We start from the raw sequence: 20615 nt of genomic DNA on the forward strand, positions 1-20615 counted from the left end.
CTCATGCCCCATGTGAGGTCTTTCTACAACACAATGTGACCATGTGTTCTGTATGTGTGTGGCTGAGCAACGCAAACAAGGTAAAGTGCTGCAATAATCTGTGACTAGTGCGCTCGTACATTTTTTTTTTGCAGTTTTTCCTGTCCAGATGTATTATAGAAACAATACTATGTAGTTATTCATAATTGCATTCTCAGAACAAAGGAAACTTATTTATTCCTAAATTTAAAAAAAAAAAATGAAATGAGTTAAGAAATCATGTTTAACTCCAGAAAAGGGCATTTTAGCAAATCAATAAATCTAAATCTGGCCAATAAACCCAAATCTTTGTTCTACAGTAGACAACATAAATCTTCTTCTTTTTTTTTCTTTTTTTTTCAAATAGCAACTAAGATCACAACGTGGCAGCGGATTTACATACCGAGATTTACAAACCAGCTCAGAATTTGTAGTTACCACAGGACTTGACAAGAACTCCTTTTTCTCATTTATTAAGCAACACTAACCATGTTTATGAGGGATCAGCACTAAGGCTGGAGCATGTCTTTAACCAATCAAAGTGCTTGTTTGAAACTTCCAGTTGTTTTACAGTTTCCTTTCACTTACATGGCAACCAGCACACATGCTAAACACAAGACAGACCAACAGTGTTCCCATGATCACTGACCCAAATAAAAGGCAGATTCTCATATTTTTCTTGACAGCTAAGCACGGGTGACCACAGTGCCACAGGTCAAGCCTGGTAGGTATGGCCACCACATGGAATGCAATTTAAACAAATACTAAGAACACATGGTAACACATAATGTGTGCATTTGTTTTAACGAGGTTGTTTTGTTTTTGTTTTCTGGTTAAAAAATTGGCAGTTGGATAATCGGAGGAAACATAAAATCAGAAAGGTAAAATTAAGCAGGAGCAGAATGGGACATGATGTGCAGGCCACGACAACATGCAAATGTTTAGTTCTGTTCTCTGGCTGTTTCCACAGTTCTCTGCAAATGCCGTCATCACATTAAAACGAGGAATGCAAGTAACAAGGAAGTTGTGTCATTAGCAAACAAGTTTGGGATAGATTAAAACCATTCAATTTTCTTAATCAAAACCATAAGACGAGGAGCGACAGTCGGTCTGCTGCAGGGAAACAGAGCTGAGAAGGTAACTTTTAGCTGATAAAACCCAAAAGACACAGTCTGTATTACAACAGGACTTGCTTTATGACTCATGTCTTTGAAGTGAGAAAGGAGAAAACTCCCAACCAACCTCAAATTCTCTTACACTAAAAAAGATTTTATGATAATGACCATAAAACTCTATTAGGAAATAATTGTGTGTTTTTAAACTGTTTCCTGTACTCATACTTTCTGTATTTGTTACTCATTTATATGGCAGTGAACATCAGCTTTGTCATTATAAACACTTTAAGCTTAATTAGAATCAGTTACCAGATCGTATCAGTTCATATTAACGATAGTTTTGTTGAGTTAATCTCATAAAACATATTTGGGAATACCACTATTTAAAATTAATCAAACTATGAAGTTTATTACACATCTTCAAAAATAAACAAGAGAAAGTAGGCTGGTAATAAACATTAATTATTACTATAACAATAAAAATACTGACTGGTTACTGTTTAATCTGAATTAATGTGTATTTAAAACAAAAAGTCCAGTCAGTTAGTCTCCAGGTGGCTGGTTTTACTGTTGGCAAATGTCTGGATCTGTTTTTAAGGCTCACTCTTTGTAACAATGCTAATTAGCTTGGATTCAAATCAGGAAAATGTGTCCATTTTCAACTGCATTCCAAATATGTGCAGGTAAGCACCACATGGCTTATAAAGCTCATTTTATTGATTTAAAACTGTGCTTTGGCAAGTAACCGGGTTTTAAAAATAGCAGTTTCTCATATCAGTGGTTGTTTGTGTCCCTGTTTTAACTCCAACTTAAATTTAGCACCACTAAAAGGTCATGCTTTTGTCAAACAAACAAGAGAAAAATGATCCGGTCAGCAAAATTGAGATAAAAATGATCAAGTGTGGATTGCTGTTGTGTGAAGTTTCCAACATAAACATAGTTTCTGATAAAAATGGAGGGTGCATGTGGTTAAAAATTTGTGCTTCTGTGTTCAACAGACCTGTATGTTATGTCATCCTTCTCCTGTGATGTTGCTCTTTGTTATGGTAATAGTCACTGGCTAACTTGGTTAGCAGAGCAGTTCACTGTGATTAAAGCATCTTGAACTTTCTCACACACTGTTTGATACAACCACAAACTTTTAGGGTGTTTTATTGGGATTTTATGTGATAAACCAAGTCAAAACTAGTGCAAAAATAATGAAGTGGAAGAAATACTGCATTTGAAACCAGATATTTACAAACACTGACTAAGAAGACAAAATCTGACCAAACCTCTCTTGGTCAGAAATACCAAAATTATTTATGTTCCCTAAATGCCAGAAAACTTAGCAAGAACACTTTTTTAAAGAATTGTTTTCAACTGTCTTTGAATTCAAAAGAACATGCACTGCGCACCATTCTGAACCAACCCCAACTGTCAAATATGGTGTTGGCAGCATCATGCTCTGGGAGTGCTTTTTCTCCTGCAGGAAAGGGGGCGATGGTCAGAGATGGTTGGAGCCAAATACAGGGCAATCTGGGAAGAAAACCTGATGGAGTCTGCAGAAGACCTGAGACTGGGACAGAAGCTTCAGGGGATACAATAAAATATATTAGTGTTAGAATGGCCCAGTCAAACCTAAACCCAACCAAGAATCTTTGGCAAGATCTGGAAACTGCTTTTCAAAACACTCTCCATCTAATGTGATGTTGCAAAGAAGATGGGCACAAATTTTAGTCACCAGATGTGCAAAGCTGGTCGAGACAAACCCTAAAAGAACAGCAGCTGTAATGGGAGCTGTTGGGATGCTTCTCTTTTCTTTTACAGTGAATCTTTAAACTGCTTTGGAGGTTCATATTTTTGAAGGATAACAACCTTAAACATTCAGCCCTTTCCAACATGTTTTAAAACAATGGAAGGTTGTCCTGGAAATATGAAAAAGCTTAAATGGTATGAAAATCTTTGCAAGGCATCCAGTTTTCTGTCTTTGAAATTCAGCCTTTGCGTGTTTTACATTAATTTGGAAGGCCGAAAACCTGTCACAGGTTTGAACAAATGCTTCAAATTAAAAACATATTGCGGTCAAACTGCACAAACCCTTTAAAGTTATGATTCTAATTTAAATTCAAAGTATCACCGGGGGACTCTGCATCATAAAATATCTGTTTCCCGCAGACTGGAACTGTTTTGTTAGAAGACCTCAAATCTAGAGCTTTTATTTTCTGCTCCCAAATCAACACATAATGCTCCCATCTAACTTGAAATGTTTCCTTTAACATCATTGTCACATAATCATCTGACCTGTTTTAAAGGTTTGGGCCTGTTTGTTTGCTTCTGTCCTCTGGCAGTCGAGCAGAGATGAAGTGACACAGAGTCGACAAGGTCTGCAGAGTCAGAGTGTTGAGTAAATATATACAGCAGGCTGTTTGCCTTAATTCAGCAGCTTGGAAACAATATATTAATCAAACAAGCTGCAGATACAGCATATTTACTCCAACAAAGAGGAGTTGAAAAATCTATTGTTGTAATTTGTATTTCCTTTAGGCTAAAAGTTTATTCTAAAATATAATAATTGCACTTGACAAACAATGTGAAAAAATGTTGTTTCAAAGCCTTAGGTTTTGTTATAGGAATAAGAACAAACACAACATTTTGCATATATTTTTAAGGAAAAGCAATACATGGTTTTCATTTATGTCACAAATAAAAAAATGGTGGCATGCAAAACTTTTATATCACATTTTTATTGTGATAAGAATTAGTAAAATTTGATGTACCACATTGTTTTCAGAGGTGACCAAACATATAGTTAAAGATTTGTGATTAATAATAAGAGATCAGGGGCTGCACAGTGGTGCAGTTGGTAGAGCTGTTGCCTTGCAGCAAGAAGGTTCTGGGTTCAATTCCCAGCCCTGGTCTTTCTGCATGGAGTTTGCATGTTCTCCCTGTGCATGCATGGGTTTTCTCCAGGTACTCCAGTTTCCTCCCACAGTCCAAAAACATGTCAGGTTAATTGGCCTCTCCAAATTGCCCCTAGGTGTGAGTGTGTGTATGCATGGTTGTTTGTCTCTGTGTTGCCCTGCAACAGACTGGCAAATTGTCCAGGGTGTACCTCACCCAGAACATTGGCTGGAGATGGGCACCAGCAACCCTCCTGACCCCACCAAGGGACAAGGGTGTAAATAAAATGGATGGATAATAAGAGATCAGATAAAATTGTCCACATGGTCATTCTCCTACATGCTGGCTGTCAGTTTCCTCTGTAAAGTCCAATCTTTTGATGTTTTTATGGATTTCCATAAAACAAATAAATGGGAAAACAGCAAAGAAAAAAGGAGAGAGGAGAAAATAAGTCATAATCACCTTAAAAGAGGAGATCTAGTTCTGCATAACACTCCCCATTGTTACGTTTAATTCATTGTACTTTCTTTGTTTCGTCTAATTAATTCCACTTAAAATCTGTTGTGAGCCCTAATTTTTTACAACCAGCTAAAGAGAAACTTGCTGACAAATACTCAACTATTGTTTATTTTCAGGGAGGAGGGGCGCCACAAAGCATCTGGGCTTAAGGCAGCCAAATGAACCGGGTCTGCACGACAGTAACGTTAAAAGGTTCAAAGGCTTGTGAATTGCTTAGAACAACGTTGATGTTAAACACAAGCAAACATGTCTGAGGATATCTGCCCAAATAATGTTTTCTAAATACTTTGTAGTCACACTCTGGTGTTCCCTTGTATTTCTTCTGTAAATGCCCACTATGTGTTTGGTTTTTATATATATATATATATATATATATATATATATATATATATATATATATATATATATTGAAATGTTGTCTTCAAAGCATCTGATATTCTCTGGGGTGGAAACGCCACTAAAGTCACCCTTTCACATTGTTCTCAAAATCTCACAAGATTCTTTGAGGTTCGATAATGTGTTTCACGCTGATGGGCTTGTCAGAAAACACAACAATAGCTTTGGGTGAAAGAATCTCATGTGCTTTTGATTATGTGCTGCCTGGCCCATTGTTTACGCTGCGAGCAGAGAAACACACTGAGTCCAGCTGTTGTGGAATATTTCTGCAGCTGTAACCGTGCACCATGCCGTCCCACAGGTTGCACCGCAGGGGTCACCCATGACTGATTTGTTGCCTTTTCCATCGTCCTATTCTACATTTAGAAGTCAAAATGTCGAAAGGCTATAAAATTATATTTTTGAAGGGTTTTTTTTTTTTTAAAAGTTAAACTAAAATGATAATGACATTACGTTTTAAGGAACATCCCCAAAGAACTGTCCATACGCTTTTATGTTTGGCATAAAGAAAATGGAAACTGGATGCTTATGAATGCTAAAATTTATTGATACCACTTGAGGTAGGCGTCAACCCCGCCACCCTGCAAGGACAAGCAGAAATAGATCGTGGACGGATGAAGTAAAAGTAAAGCTTAAGCATTTGTCTCCTATTTTCTATGCATAAATAGTGCAGAGAAAACCATAAATTTAATCAAAGTTTATTTTTAAAAACAGAGAATGAGTTAGCACATATTAGGTCGGCTTCAACCGCTTCTTGTTAAAGATGTGTGGATGTTCACTAAAATCCCACGCGAGTAAAATTGGCCAACATGTTTACATGTTTCTTCCACCTGCCAGCCACGGTCTCGGTCAACTTAGTTGCACTCTGTCCACTTTCATCAGGCTGCCATTTGATCCAGCGCAGTTGAACTCGAGACCTTTGACAGGGCTGCAGTATCAAGGGCGACAGCAAACTGAGTCATTAAGAAGGGAGGGTGAAAACGTGCCAGATGATGACAGAGCAACCATTTATCACAGTCACAGAAACATCTGATAATGGGAAGAAGGAAGACTGATTTTGCTTGTGGTTCTCTGAACCTCTTTAAGTCTGCTGTGGTCTACAGATGTGGAGTCTGACTGCGAAGTTAATCACTCACACACACTCAAACATCTCAAAAAGACTTCGCACAAATACGATAGTAAAACCCCCTGCTAGTGAAAGGTCTGTACCTTTCAGTAGCAGGGGGCACAGTGATGCATATGTGCCTCCCTATGTCTTTTAAATCAAAAGTGAACAAATGTGAATAATTACTTGCTCACCTGGAAATGCCTATTAGCAGTTTCCTCTGTCTAAAAACTTTTACACAGAGACGCATACACCCAGATGTAGCCAATTTTGATTCAAGCTGATGCAATCTCTAACTGAACGACAAAGTCATGCGTCTCAAGTATAGTCATATTCAAAAAAGTAAAAGCTTATTTATAACTTATTTCACTAAGTGAAACACATTCTGTGGACTAATTACACACAGATAGAGAGAAATGTGGGCTTAAAAAAGTGTATTTGATACCTACGTAAAGGCTACTGTTTTTAAAAGCTACTTTTAATCTGACTAACGAGATTCAGATGCATAATCAGATTTTTTTAATATGACCTCAGTTTCAGTCCATAGATGCTATATCTCTGATATCCACTAGATGTCAGCATTCAAAAGCAGTATGAGTACACACTGATTCAAAGATTAATGTTAGTCTTGAATAAAATATTTGCCTTTTCAGTTCGCAAGATAAACGTAGATATTTATGGAAACAATTCAGAAAGTATTTAGGTGCATACAGAGTGAATAAGTGTTAGTAACATTTCCATTATGCCATTATAGCAAAAACAGTGATAAGTGAAACAAATACATTGATTAAAAGATTTTTTTTTTTTAATGAAATGAATGAACTGAAATGGTCCAACCATAATAGATGCTAGTATTTTAGCTAGGTTTACCTTTTTTGCTAATTTTGGCTTTTACGTGGGTTTTTCACACTGCATGGACTATTTCCTACCTTTCTGCAAGTCTTCAGCAGTTGGCTTCAAACGCTTTTGCCATCATCACCAAAAGCATTCAGCATTGAGCATTCGGCATTCACACTTGAATTTTCATAGGAAATGCACACTTTCTAGTGTTTTATTGGGCTTTTAGGTGGTAAACTGACACAAATTAGAAAATTGCTTAGTTTTACTCAATTGTCTTTAATCTATCATCCCTATAAAAATAAAGGCAACAAATTGACTCTACATCTCTAAACTCTGCAAAGCTATCACAGCTGCTGTTGTTTTGGGTTTAATGTGACAGAATGCAAATAAAATCAAATGGCCAAGATTTTGTTTAGTTTGGACAAACTTCCAAACACATTTTTATGTCTTGTCTTTTTCTCTTGGCAATGAAACAAAAACAACAACAAAAGAAATACTTAAGATTGTTGGAGAAGTCTGACATGCAATTTTGTGCATTGCAACAGAGAACAACATGTTCCCCCCCTCTCTGGAATAGAAAGACCCTGCTGTCTCTTCAGATGAAAGCAGGTAACCACTGACAGTCAGAAAATGTCAGGCTATCTAAAAAGAAATTAAACAAAGGAGTGAGTCACTTATGTGCCCTGCAGTATAGAGTAGAATAAGTTATTAAAGCTGAGAAGCTGCAGATTTGCAAACAATGAATGTTCAAAAATAGCAATAGTTTTCCCATCCTTGGCACAACCTTCCACTGAATTATGAATTTTTTCCTACCATGTTGTGCATTTTGAATAAATAAGTAAATACTTGGAGTTCAGTGAGATGATAAACAAGTTGTGGATCAAGATAGCTCATGTGGATGGTGTGGTGACCTGAGATACAGACTGCTCTTGTGATTTGAACCTGACATAGCTGGATGTTGGATGTTGTTTATTTTCTTGAGTCTAACAGAGTAAATGCAGCCTTCGGGCTTTTTTCTAAATTCCCTATTGGATCTTTACTTTTCTTTTCTTTTCTTTTCTTTGTCTCAAGACAGAACTTCTGAGGGACAGAATAACTTTTTCATTTCAGATTTATGATATTTGTGGCTTTTAGTTAGGCACACAAAACAACTGCTAAAGGAAGCGCGACATGACATTTTTAATAAGAAAACTTTCTCATTCTTTTCTTTGATGTTTTCAGTGAGAAACTTTAATGTTCATTCTCGGAGCAAATGATGGAGTGATCTGAAATGATTGTAGCAGCAGCCCCGCTGCAGGACCACACAGACAAAAGACTGCAGAGGCATCACCAACATCTCATTTAGTTTGTCTCCCACAGAAGAGTGGGAACATCTGAGGAGTCAAAGCAGGGAGGAATGCTAGCATCAAATGCTTTACAGCCTCATGCCAAGACCACAGCAGTTTTGTGTAATGATCCATGGATAGAGAGGTGTTCATTAGTGAGAACATGTTTGATATAACTAAATATGGTTTCGTCAGTTATTAAATTAAATTGCACCACTCGTGTTGGCAGAGCCTGGAGTACCTCTATTAAGTTAGTTCTGATTGTTTACTTTTGTAGACTTCATCTCTTAGTTTTTATGTTTTTTTTTTTGGTTGAAGCATTGAATGTTTGGACAAAGTTTCCTCTGGTTTTGGATGTTGTGCAGCTGGAAGGTTTTTTTCTCTTATTTTTGTGCTTTTAGACAGTTTTTAAAATGTGTACCCTTGGCAATAATGCATTGTTTTTACAACAAAGAACAGCTGATTAGCATCCCAAAAGCAAATGAGACGGATTAGCAGTGTTTGCCAATAATTTACAGTGTCATCCAGAACATGTTACTGTGGAATATTATCTCGGCTGACCAAATATTGAGTTGTTAGTATGACATGACAGTCATGAGACTGTCACATTCTTCAGTCAGTGGCTTATTCAGATTTGTTGCAATACCGACCGCTACCAGAGACCCTTCTCCTCACAGCATCACCATAAACAGCTAATTTTTAAATGTACTGGGATGATATGAGTGATGACAAAATTTTATTTCCCTTAGGCATAAATGAAGTAATTTAACTGAACATGGAGATTTGAAGACACAAATACAAGGATGTAATGGAACAGGAGATGTACATTATGGATGTGCAGCACACGAATCTGCAGCAACTGTATGATACTGTCATGTGAATATGAACTCTCTAAGACATGTTTCTGACTCGTTGTTAAATCTCTGGCAGGAATAATGAAGGCAGTTCTGAAGGCAGTAAAAGGTCCAACCTAGCATTAGCGAGGTGTACCTAGTAAAGTGGACAATGATTTACATAAAATGACAATAAATTAGTAACTTGTTTCTTTTGCTTTCTTGTCAATTATATTTATTTCATTTTAACTTGTCAAAAAAATAGCAAAATTAAACATCTAGATAATAACAGGATGTTTGAACACTTCTTGACATGCAGAAAGTATATTTACAGAAAATGTCCATTGCTTTCAAATTTACCCCTTTAGCAATCATCTAATATGTTACATAGTGTAAATCCAAATTATCCCCTGAGTCTTTCAAACGTTGTCATTTGGTCACAAACTTTGAGATAAAGTATTTCATTAAAAAGAACCGAGGATCATCTCTATTCTAATGACTCTCCAAATGGATAGAGAGGTGGTTCTGCTGACACCTGTTGGCCCACTGCAGTACTGACATATAAAAATCTGTCCTTCCTTATTATTTAAAAAAAAATAAATCTTTGCAATAAGTAATCTGGGACCAACTTTTGTTTTCTGTTTTTATGTTACTATTTTATGTTTGCTGTAAATTATTTTGCTATTCATATTTAAGAAACAAATCCAATCAATGTCAGACATTTTGGTTTTCAGTGAGCCTTTCTTCAACGTAAAATATTTAACCTGTAGATACTTTTAGAGTAGAGATCTTCGTGTGCTTTGTAATTATGTGTCTTTAATTATTCCCATTATCAAAACCTTTTTGGACCCCAACAGTACGAGGTTTCTTTGCAATCCCATTAAAAAAAAAAATAATCAAAATGTGTCCCCAGGTAAATAACAAAATGATGAAGAATTAGCAGGCATCCCAACCATAACAATTACATTTTAACAGCTCTGTGCAGAATGATAGATATAAGTGTGAAAGAGGGATATTGGTACAGTTACAGATGGCAGAAAATAGTCACAAACTGTCAAAGATGTAAATTACACACATGCATGTTAGCCTTTTGTCCAGCAAGCTTTGATATCTGTCGTTTCTTGGCACAAAATAAACAATTCTACAACATTAGTATAAGTTTCACAGTACATCCAAGTTGTTAGAATGCTACAGGAATCACAGTGAAGTAATAATCACTAATGTGATGGAGTGAGATGACTGGTATATTAGAAAAACGCATCATTCCTCCCACCCCAGTGTGATCAGTGTTTCACCTTCTATAGTCCCACAGATAAATGTGATTCTGCTCCACCTACACTTTTTACATATAGTTAGTCCTACACTGCATCTGACTGGATGGCGTGCCAGCGGGTGGTTTCTGTTTGTCCTGGACCGCAGATTTCCCTCCAGTGCTCCTGTCCTACATCTGAAGTATCGCCGCCAATCAGTACGCGCCCCAGAATACTGTTCTTAGTGTAGAGACGGCCCTGTAACAATGAATCCAGATTCAGGGACTTGATGGAGTATCACAGCTTTCGTCGATAAACGTGTAATTTTAAAGCACACATTTCATTTATCTAAAAACTCAAACCTGCATCACGATGAATTCGAGAGTCAGTGGCAGCTGGGTGATGTCACCAGGTGGAAGGTCAAACAGGAAGGGAGCGTTCCAGATGGGGTTTGGTCCACTGGCTGCTTTGGTCTCCTTTGAGTCGATTATTTTACCATCCTGATGTAAGTTTATGACAACATAGTGATCTGTTAAATAAAAAAGAAAGAAAAAGGCAATTTTTTTGCTTGCTAGTGACACACACCTCTTTAATTTGACCTTTGAGTTAAATATTTTATTTTCACCTGCCGGTTTGAGACGACCGGCTGGATTATATCTAGCTAAAAGCTAGTTCCTCCAAATGGAAGTCCAAATTGGGTATATTTCCTCCTCTGTGCACTTGTCACAAAGATTTGCTTCTGATTGGCTCATCATTTCCATGTGACGACTTAGAGAACATTTTATCTTTTATTCAGTTGCACATGAAAGTGCCTGGTAAAAGTTTGTTAGCGTTTCAACAGTTTCTAATGAGTCTTAAATTATTTTTACTGGAATTATTTTATGTGCTTATAGTTTCAGATGTGCTTTTCCTGAGTTGATTTAAGAAAATTGTTAGTTTTTTGTTAGCCTTGCATTGTTCACATAGTATAAAACAAAGGATTGCATCTACTTCAGGCAGACAAACTGTTTTAATATTGTTTTCAATGTTGGAACTTATTTAAAAAAGATAAATTAGATTGCATTGTTTCTATCTATAGTTTTCTTCGACAGTAAACAAATGCAATTATTTATCTTATTATTTGCAGTGAATGTTTATTTACAGAAATCTTCCGTTGCTACACTCACATAATCTAAACAAACTTGTTTATTTCCTCATAGCTGCCGCTTTTGCATATCTCCAACATCACCTGGAATATATAATTACTGTTGATAATCCATTTAAGAAACCTTATTAACTTTACTATCATAGAAAAACACCGTAGCTCTAGTCCATATGTTGTGAAACATTTTTTTCTTTGCACAGATTCTCCTGCTTCCTCCAATCCTAACCAGCAGAAAATCAGATGCAGCGAGATATGGCATAGACCGGAGGGGAAATGACTTCTGGGCTGATCAGTTTTTGATTCAATTATGCCACACGCCAAACAAGGAACTAACTGCAGCTGGACTAAGAAGGAGAATGACTAATTTTATTGTTAATCTTAGCTTTACCAATTAAGGGAATGAACCCAAATCTAAAGGGATGCAGGCAGATTTAGCTCTAAAGTGAATGTTCCTTGTGACTGGAATTAATGTCAATACCTTGAAACTGACAAAGTTTCAATGTCTTGAAACTTTGGGAGAAAATATTATGTTGAAGCCTTCCAACCTTAAAATTTTGAAGTTCATTATCAAAGCTAAATCACTAAAATACCTTTTTAAAAAATTTATACCACATTGTTTTATCATTTGACAGACCTTTGTCACATTTTCTATGAGAAAAACTTTTTTGTGAATGAAAATAATTTTAAATCCAGATTTGTCAAGAGCACAAATAATTATGAGCTTGCTGTTATCAAGCTCAAAGGCCTATCAGTTGTGTTTTCAATGGACTTTATTCAAGCCATTAGATAATATACAAAAAGGTCAGATCTGGTATGTTCATTAAACTAAGCAAGTCAATTTTATTTTATTTTTTCTTCTCTCATTAACCTTCCCTACAAAGTAACTAAGCATTTGGATATTTACACAGTTAAAGTGTCCCGACAGATGCATTTTTCCTTGTTTAGGTGTGAAGTGGATCTTCACCTGGAGTTCCTGGGATTCGTGTCAACTTGACCAAATTATCAGCCTTTCGAACCATCACTTTGATTCGCTGAGCCAGGGTCTGGTACTGCAGCAAGATGAACAGTTGGCCCAAAGTCCGAGGCACGCAGATTGAGCTTTTCCTGCATCCCAGAGTCTCCTGAGAACTGAAACTCTGAGGACAAGTAATAGGGAAGATCTATAGGTTAAACAAAACAAAAATGTCATGACTCTCGTGAGAGGAAGAACATTGTTTTTTTTTTCTCTACAGATATGCACCTTATATTCTTTTGACGACAGAAAATATATAAATGACCAGTAATATCTGATTCAAGTCATAAATCATAAAATCTTCCCATTCTAAGCATATTTACATTAAATTGTGAGCTACTTAAAGCTAATAGCCATCTTTTTCTTTTTTTCATTTTTCTTGTTTTCATTTAACTACCAATCAAAAATAATAGATGTTTATGTTCTTAGTCACTTTAGATAAAAGCAACAACTGACGTGTACTTCCCACTATAATTTCCATCTGATTTTATGTCAACTCTGATCAGCTTGAACTGTGAAAAGTCCAGTGAGTCACTTTCTGCCGTCAGACGAATGAGCTTAAGCCCAACAGGGATTGCTTGGCGATTTTATTCAACAAGTGTTTTTCAGCTCACTGCCGCTGCCACTACCGTTTCACCTCAGATGATGTCACTCAAATGAACAACACCTTTCTAAGTAGCAATTTTAACTCAGCACGGGCATGTTTACTTTTCACCGTCAATGTAAATTCACTTAGTGTGTTGATCTCAACAGATGCCTTGTATATAAGCAACATAGAAAGATGATAGCATCGCCCTCCTACACATTTAGTACTGTAACTTGCACATACGTTGTAGGTTCTTTAACCTCTACATGTACAGAACCAAACAGAGAGTAGTATCACTTCAGCCTTTGCAAAGAGGGAGAGTCATAGCTCCAACTTGCCTCCCTGCATCAGCCTAGCTTTATTGAAAGCGGGGTGGGGGTCGGACATAAAACAGAAATTTAAAGATAAGGAGTAGTGGTCCCTCTGAACTAGCTGAAACCGGTTTCTCCAAGAACAGGATGGTCCACCACACCTTGTATCAGCTTAGAGCAGAGAGATTAACTACTTATTCATGAGATAACAATTTGCAAAACTCTGACATACATGATACATCATTTACATAGAGCTGTCACTGAAATAGTGGAGCAATGACCCAACAATAAATGCAGGCAATAGTATGCAAACACTGTACTGCTGAAGATCCACTCACCTTAGCATGTGGGATGCTTGAAAATTAATTTGACTGCATATCCTACTTTTAGATAAATAAACAGTTATCTGCATTCTTGGAGGTAGCCAGAGGATTGAAATTTCATTTCCAGGGTGTAAGTTAAATATGGAAAAAAATAAAATAAAATGCAAATTTTCAAAAGCAACTTTTGCATTCATATGACACAACATATTGTGATAATCTATCATATAAAATTCTTCCAATGATCTGTTAGCTGTGTTGGAAGCTAACTGTGGTTTTGCTAAAACTGTGACTCTATATGTGGACAGTACATCTGCCTGTATGAAAGCAGGTTTTTTTTTATTTTTTATTTTTTTTTTTTAGATAAATAACTGATTGTTTAATTTGAAAAAAAAAAAATGCAAATTTTTTTCTCTGCCGACTGAAAAAAACATGACATTTGCTGTGGATATTTTGGACAATCGCATTAAAAACTGAGAGCATGCAAACAAACACAGGAAATGAATAATCATCGATTGGCCTCTTCTCAAAATGCCCATAATCTCAAAACCTTTTATTCCAACAAAATGTCAAAGCAAGAAATGGTAGATGAATTATTGCCAGTAACCTCACTGGTTACATTACAGTGATTACAAAAGTGATGTAGTAGTTCATATTCAGAATGGGCAGACCTCAAAGCTGGAGCCACAGAGCCTTGACCAAGTTACACATCACTCTTCCTCTATTTTCCAGGAGGCAGAGCAACCGTGCTTCTTCTATAGCCAGCCCACATCCACCTGTTTACATTCAGCCGCTGCTCTTACCGAGACTGTGGATGATGGTGCTGTGGAATGGAATCAATAATCTATAACTGGCCATTGTATAAAGGGGAAGGGGACAGGAAATGGGCTTTCCCAACAAGAACAGTGGTGCTCGTGAGTGAATACAGTCCATTGAAGCCTCAGGCTCACCCCCCACCAAAAGGCTGTTATTAATGCCTTTTGGCAGCATAGCAGCTGAGTCACAGAGAGCACTGCGTGGGCGCTCATCCAATTTGTTTCACTCGGCCTGTTTGTTCTGCAGTCACTATCAACAAAATCCCCATGACTAACATCTATGGAAAACTGGCTAATGGCATAGCTGATTAGATGTTGTATGTGACCATAGATTAAGTAAGTTATTTAACAGGGTGCAAGAAAACTTTCCCTATCCATTAAAGCAGCAGAGAAGACTTTGCAAAGACCTTGGGAAGACTTCTTTTTTTTTTTTTCAGCGAATCCATGATGTATTCACTGCAACACAAAGTAAACAAAAGCAAGCAGCTCACAAACATTTTTAAAATGTATCAGTTAAAATTATAGCTTTTTGTTGTATAAAAAATATGGCCATGATAAATCATTTCATAAATCATTTTGTTAGATTATTTCTAACAATGTGATATTTATATTGTGCAATTTAATTGAAAAGAAATATGTTAAAAGGAAAAACCTTTAAATTGCATCTAATTTTGTTTCAGCATTCAGTCTATTTTTTTGAGGATATCAGCATCCCTATCAGCATCTTTTCGTTGATTCGTCAGAAAATGAACTGGAATGTCCTCCAAAGTTGTTTTTCCCACTTGGAAAGTGGGAGCAACTCCGACTACCCCAGATTTCCACCAAAAACTAGACCAAAAATACTCTGATTTTGTCTTTTTCCAGTATGTAAGAAACTTGTAATTTTAGTATCTGTCTCTAACACACATTTAAGACAGTTTTTTAAAGCTCTTTTTCTATGTACCTTTTTCAGCTTGATTTTGCTTGGGATTAGCTGCTTGGTGTAGGTAGTCTTGGAGTCAGGCTCCCACTCAATCTCCTCACAGGGTAACTCCACTTCCCCCAGAGCGGCCTCTCTCAGCCCAGAGAAGTCCCTGCTGTAGACCGCCAGCCTCAGGGTGCAGGTGCAGAGCTCCTCCACAGAGCCCACCTGCAGCACAAAGCTCTGGCTGACCAGGTCTGGGCAGAGGCTGCGCCGGCGTGGGGCTGTCTGCTGGAGCGAGGGGTGAAGTGGAGGGAGGCTGGCGCGAACAAATACCCCACTACGCCTTCTAGTGTCCCCAGAAAGCCCCAGGATGTTGACCACCAAGGTGCCAGAGCTGGAGCTAAAGAGCAGAGAAAAGTGCAGGAGAGGAGCTGGTTTGGGTGAGGCAGAGATGGAGTTGGAGCCGTACTGAGGGTGACATGGCTCCCCCTGCTGGCTGTTAACGCTGGGAGCACCTGCTGTAAGCCGACTGCTCTCACTGAGAGCATAACTTTCTCCACTGACAGTTCTGCGTCTGCCTATCACCCGGCGGGATTTGGACACAAAGCTGAGCTTGGTGAGGGAGGGCAGGGAAGCCCTGCCGTGACTAACAGCTTTACTGGGAGAGCAGGGCAGAGCAGAAGTACTAAGGCGCCGCATTGGGAAAGTAGCTCTGGGAGACTGGGCCAGCTCAGCGGCTCTAGAAGGGCTGTTGTCGAATGGGAGAGTGCTGACGTCATCTTCAGATGGAGAAGATCTACTTTTAGAAGAAGGGCACTCCAACACATCACCATCCAGCTCTTCGTACTGCTGTTTGACAGGCTGAGTACACAGAGAGTGACTTAATGTCACAGTCACACTCTCAGCGGGATGAGGGGACAGAACAGCTGCTTCTTTGTCTTCAGAGGAAAGGCTTTTCTGTTTGCGACAGCAAAGGATGCAGCCAAGAACCAGACAGTAGCAGAGCACAGCCAGACCCACAGCCAGCACAACCTGCAGGTGGACTAGAAAACAAAAAGTCACAAATAGGCACGATAAAGGAGGCTAAATAGTATCTTTGGTTTAACAAGTTAAAAGTATTGCAACATTATTTGGCACCAATTAATAAATAAACATAACACCTATACTAGAAAAATTGCTGTTCCTAGCAAAACAGCCGTGAGAATGCAAATCTGCAGAATGATTGCTGCAAAATATGCAAGAAAGAGCAAAACAAAGCATAAGAATTAGGGAAAAGTAGAAGAAAGCTGTACTTGAATTATGAATTGATATATGAGTTAGCAGAAGTAGTTAAATGCAGTATAATGTACGAACACTGAATATTAATAAGAACAAAGAGAAACAGGAACTAAATATGTGAGAATGCACTTATAAAAAGAAAAAGGAACTTAAAAAGTGAAAGTTCCTTCATGCATTCTCACTGATATTGAGTCCTTATTTATATCACAGAAAATCCAGTCATGATAAAAAGCCAACTGTTTGTTTATGACTAAGGCCGCAGGAAAGGAAACACAAGCATTAGGATTATCATAGACTGACAAATGAAATCGTCTCCAGACTTTGACTCCAAATGAAGATGAATCCATTGCAAGAGGATCCTGCTGAAAACCATTATCTTGTTTCGTCTGCAATCTGCGTGCTTGATGAAATCAAAGAGGAAATGTTGAAATAATTAAAATGATATAGCTGGGCACTCTAGCAAGACATCTGCGCTTGTTTTTTGTTTTGATTCATTCATTTTTTTTTGTAGAGTTTCAGGTTACATTTTCAAAATCATGGTTGTGTCATCCATGAGGTGTCAAAATAAAAAAAAAACGTTTAAAAACTAAGAATAAAGACCAACATAGCATTGATGTGTTTTGCATCACAATCCCTGACTTGATTTTCCGCGTTTTCACAGTCATCTCTATTAGCATGTAATTGTAAATTTGTTTTTTAGACTTAAAAGAGATCGGAGCCAAATAAGCTGCTGAGGTTATTTAACGTCACACAGTGGGGGTGTATTAAGATGACTCACCCTCCATAATTGGATTTTTGTGAAAATCACATCAGCCAGCGACCATGCTGAGATCAACAAATACTAAAATGTTTTCTCTGTCAGGAGTAAAGTTAAGCTACATCTCCACAAGGACAAAAAGATTAACTATAAGCTGGTGTAACCCGAGGTGTGTTCCTCCTATAAAAAGATCATCGCATCAGGCAGTAAAAGCTCTTGAGAATGAAACCAATCAACATCCATAAAAGATGAGATCACTATTCATCAAGAGAGCGATAACTCTCCCAGCACAGACCCAGCAGCCCCATCACAGAGAGTAACTGGTGGCTCCCCTCCATTAGGAGATGAATCTACTGAGAAGCGATGAATCACACTGATAAAAAATAGCTTGAGTCTAAATTAGCTGTTAGAATGATAATAAAATAATACAAATACAAATTTGAAATCATTTTATTTAGGAAGATTTTTAACATACCCTTGAGAAACTAACTGATTTTGCATTTAGTTTACATTTAAAAAGCAAATAGAATATTCAGTATCTTAGTTTGTTTTGCTGTTTTTTTATTATAAATGATTAACTAACTGTATAAAATGAATCCTGAAAAAAAATACTTCTGGAGGTTCTTAGTTTCTAGTGGTGCATCTAAAGTTCTCAAAGTACATTTTAGTTCAAATAGTCCTACAAGTAAACCTGTTTGTTTAGTTGTTGGTGTTTTGCTTCACATTTCTTTCTTCAGTGTATGCATAAAAACATATAATCAAAACACAAAGGTTTCCAGATTATCTGACAACAAGAAATATGTAGAAGTTTATGACGAGCACCAGGATTTTCCTCCTCCCAGGACTTGTAAACCAGCTGCATCATCTGCATACAGCCAGCAATGACCATAAAGAAGAAAGGCTTACAATGTCTCCAGTTTAACCAGCTAACATCAAATACCATCCTTCCATTTGAATGATCACAAAAGATATAAAGTTAAGACTGAGGAACAGCTATGTGACAAATGCAACAGTTAAAAGGCAGCATCCCAATCAGCCATACACAAGTCATAAAATCGAATCCTCCAATGTTTTTATTCACTTTATAGAGTATTTTATATGATCTACATTAGATTTATATGGCATGGTAAGAGCATGACTCTAGTTGATGTGACAGCCAAATTTAGTACTAATGAAAACAAACTAAGAATTTCCAAAAAGGAAAACGGGTTGAAGATTTGAGGGCTTACATCTATATCACCATTTGTTCAGCCTAGACATCCATATCAGAATCCAGGACTTCTTGCAGATTGTGAGTCATATTCTGCCTCAAGCGTAAAAGGCTGAACTCCTGTCTGATCATTTTTCTGCTCTCAGGATCATTCCTCAAGGAAAAGCTGTATCAGGACGAGAATAAGCCAGAACTCATGCCTGAATCTATCGTGGATGGCTCATCCAGCATGAGAGTCCAAATAGATTCCCCTGAAACTCAGTTTTTGAGAAAATTCTTGTTGTTTATTACAATTCTTGGAGTTCAGTTTCAATCTTTAGGAATACCATTGGCATGAGGTGGCTCAGATGTTCACTACTGTTGTATTGCTTAGTAAAAAAAATTAAAAACATAATATGCAATTCTGTTGTGGAAATGGTTGCTTATTTGTTGTAATTGCACAAGTTTTGAAAATAAAATGCAGGCCTGTTTCTTTATATTCTTGCACCACCACAGAGAATTATTTCTTAAGCAATAAGAAATACTCTTATTTCTTATTGCTTAAGAAACAAGACAACTTGTGTTGTCTTCTACAAACAACACAATTTTCTGCTGGACTCAGAGTCAGCATTATTGACCAGGTTTGTGCACAAAGAATTTGATTTCACACACACAGAATACAGATAGAGAGTAGCCTAGATACTTTGCAATACACATGGATTTTGTAGTAAAAAACACAAAGTATCTTTTTTTAATATTTTTAAGGAATATTGATGCTGATATTCACTCTCCTGCAAAATGTATTTTTTGTCAATTTTGTGCGATAAATCAGTGATGTTAAAAAAAAACACAATTATCAGGGCCAGTCATTGAACATTACAGTGATGTCTAATCAGAGGAGTGCCAATTCAGTCACTTTCAGAGATTAATTGTTAAGAAGTCGCAACAGCTATTATGTTAAAGAAATAACACAGTTTATATTTATTTACTCATAGATTTTTTTTCCCCGTCTCATTCTCACACTCAAGAACTTGGGAACGAGCCTGATAAGATATTTGGAACAGTCTCCTTTCATGCTTTAGAATCCGATTTTTACAAAAGTAACACGTGACAAAGTCTTACACGGAAAACACATCCTACCTCCCAGAGAATACGACATCTTCAGCGTCTGAGGGAAGCTGGGTCAGAGTGAGCTGACCATCCCGCAGCGATCTGACAACCATCCAGCAGCTGCTTCATCTTCTGAGGGAACCTGCGTCGGAAGGATGCGAAGAAGCCCCACCTTCTTTCATTTTAATATCACAACTCTTCTACCATAGCTTCCCCAGCTCTGGGAAAATCTGTTCCCCCTGTGTCGGGAACGCGCACTGCAGCCAGAGAGGCGCGGGTCCGACTATTTTCACGGCGCTTCTGATCGATTCCGCTGTAAAAAAAAAAAAAACGACTCAGGTCAATTTTCAGTTTAATTCACATCTGCTGTTAAAAACAAAACTCTATAATAAGTAAATAGGTGAAACTGGTTTTGTGTGTTGTTCGTCTTACTTACCAAATTTTTCAGCTTTTTAAAAAATAATCTTCCCCCTCCATAATACGGAAACAAACTCATTTACCTGTCTACTACTTACTCATACAACCACACAATTCATTTAATTTTATTTTGACTTTTTGCAACACAAAGTGGAAAAAATAATAAGTGGAAGGAAATGAACACGTGATTTTTAAGTACTCAATGCAACCAATTGTCATTGCAAGTCACCTAATTAGTAAGCATGTTCTACGTGTGTTAAGTAAGCAACAGAATAGAGTTGTGGAGAAGTTTATAATAGGTAATCTTCTAAAACTGAAACTATTGATTAATTTCCCAAACTTTGAACATCTGTCAAAGAGCTGCTTCATCACCTAAAACAGAAACAAATATGGCACAACTGCATACAAGATATGGCTGTCCAGCTAAACTGACTGACTGGCCAAGAGGAGCATTTATCAGATAAGGATTAAAGACTTACTGTAGAGGA

General features: G+C 37.3%; 1 protein-coding gene and 1 long non-coding RNA gene across 3 annotated transcripts; one reads left to right on the plus strand and one right to left on the minus strand.

Moving 5' to 3' along the window:
* The first annotated feature begins 858 nt into the window (after positions 1-858).
* On the plus strand, positions 859-12460 carry LOC107838301 (uncharacterized). 2 transcript variants are annotated; one of them, XR_001664367.1, is made up of 3 exons: positions 859-899; positions 989-1155; positions 12374-12460. It is a non-coding gene; the product is annotated as an uncharacterized LOC107838301 (long non-coding RNA). The 2 variants fall into 2 exon arrangements; XR_001664366.1 differs by lacking the exon at positions 12374-12460 and adding an exon at positions 10387-10471.
* Positions 9346-19969, minus strand: LOC103149861 (synaptotagmin-4). Its single transcript, XM_007569212.2, has 5 exons — positions 19741-19969; positions 15416-16419; positions 12393-12564; positions 10647-10813; positions 9346-10542 (listed from the first exon to the last, which is right to left on the minus strand). The coding sequence occupies exons 1-5, from the start codon at positions 19757-19759 to the stop codon at positions 10393-10395; spliced, it is 1512 nt and encodes a 503-aa protein (XP_007569274.1). The 5' UTR covers positions 19760-19969; the 3' UTR covers positions 9346-10392.
* Between the last annotated feature and the right edge of the window lie 646 nt (positions 19970-20615).

The sequence above is a fragment of the Poecilia formosa genome, unplaced genomic scaffold, assembly GCF_000485575.1.
Source record: "Poecilia formosa unplaced genomic scaffold, Poecilia_formosa-5.1.2 Scaffold238, whole genome shotgun sequence".
Lineage (NCBI taxonomy): Eukaryota > Metazoa > Chordata > Actinopteri > Cyprinodontiformes > Poeciliidae > Poecilia > Poecilia formosa.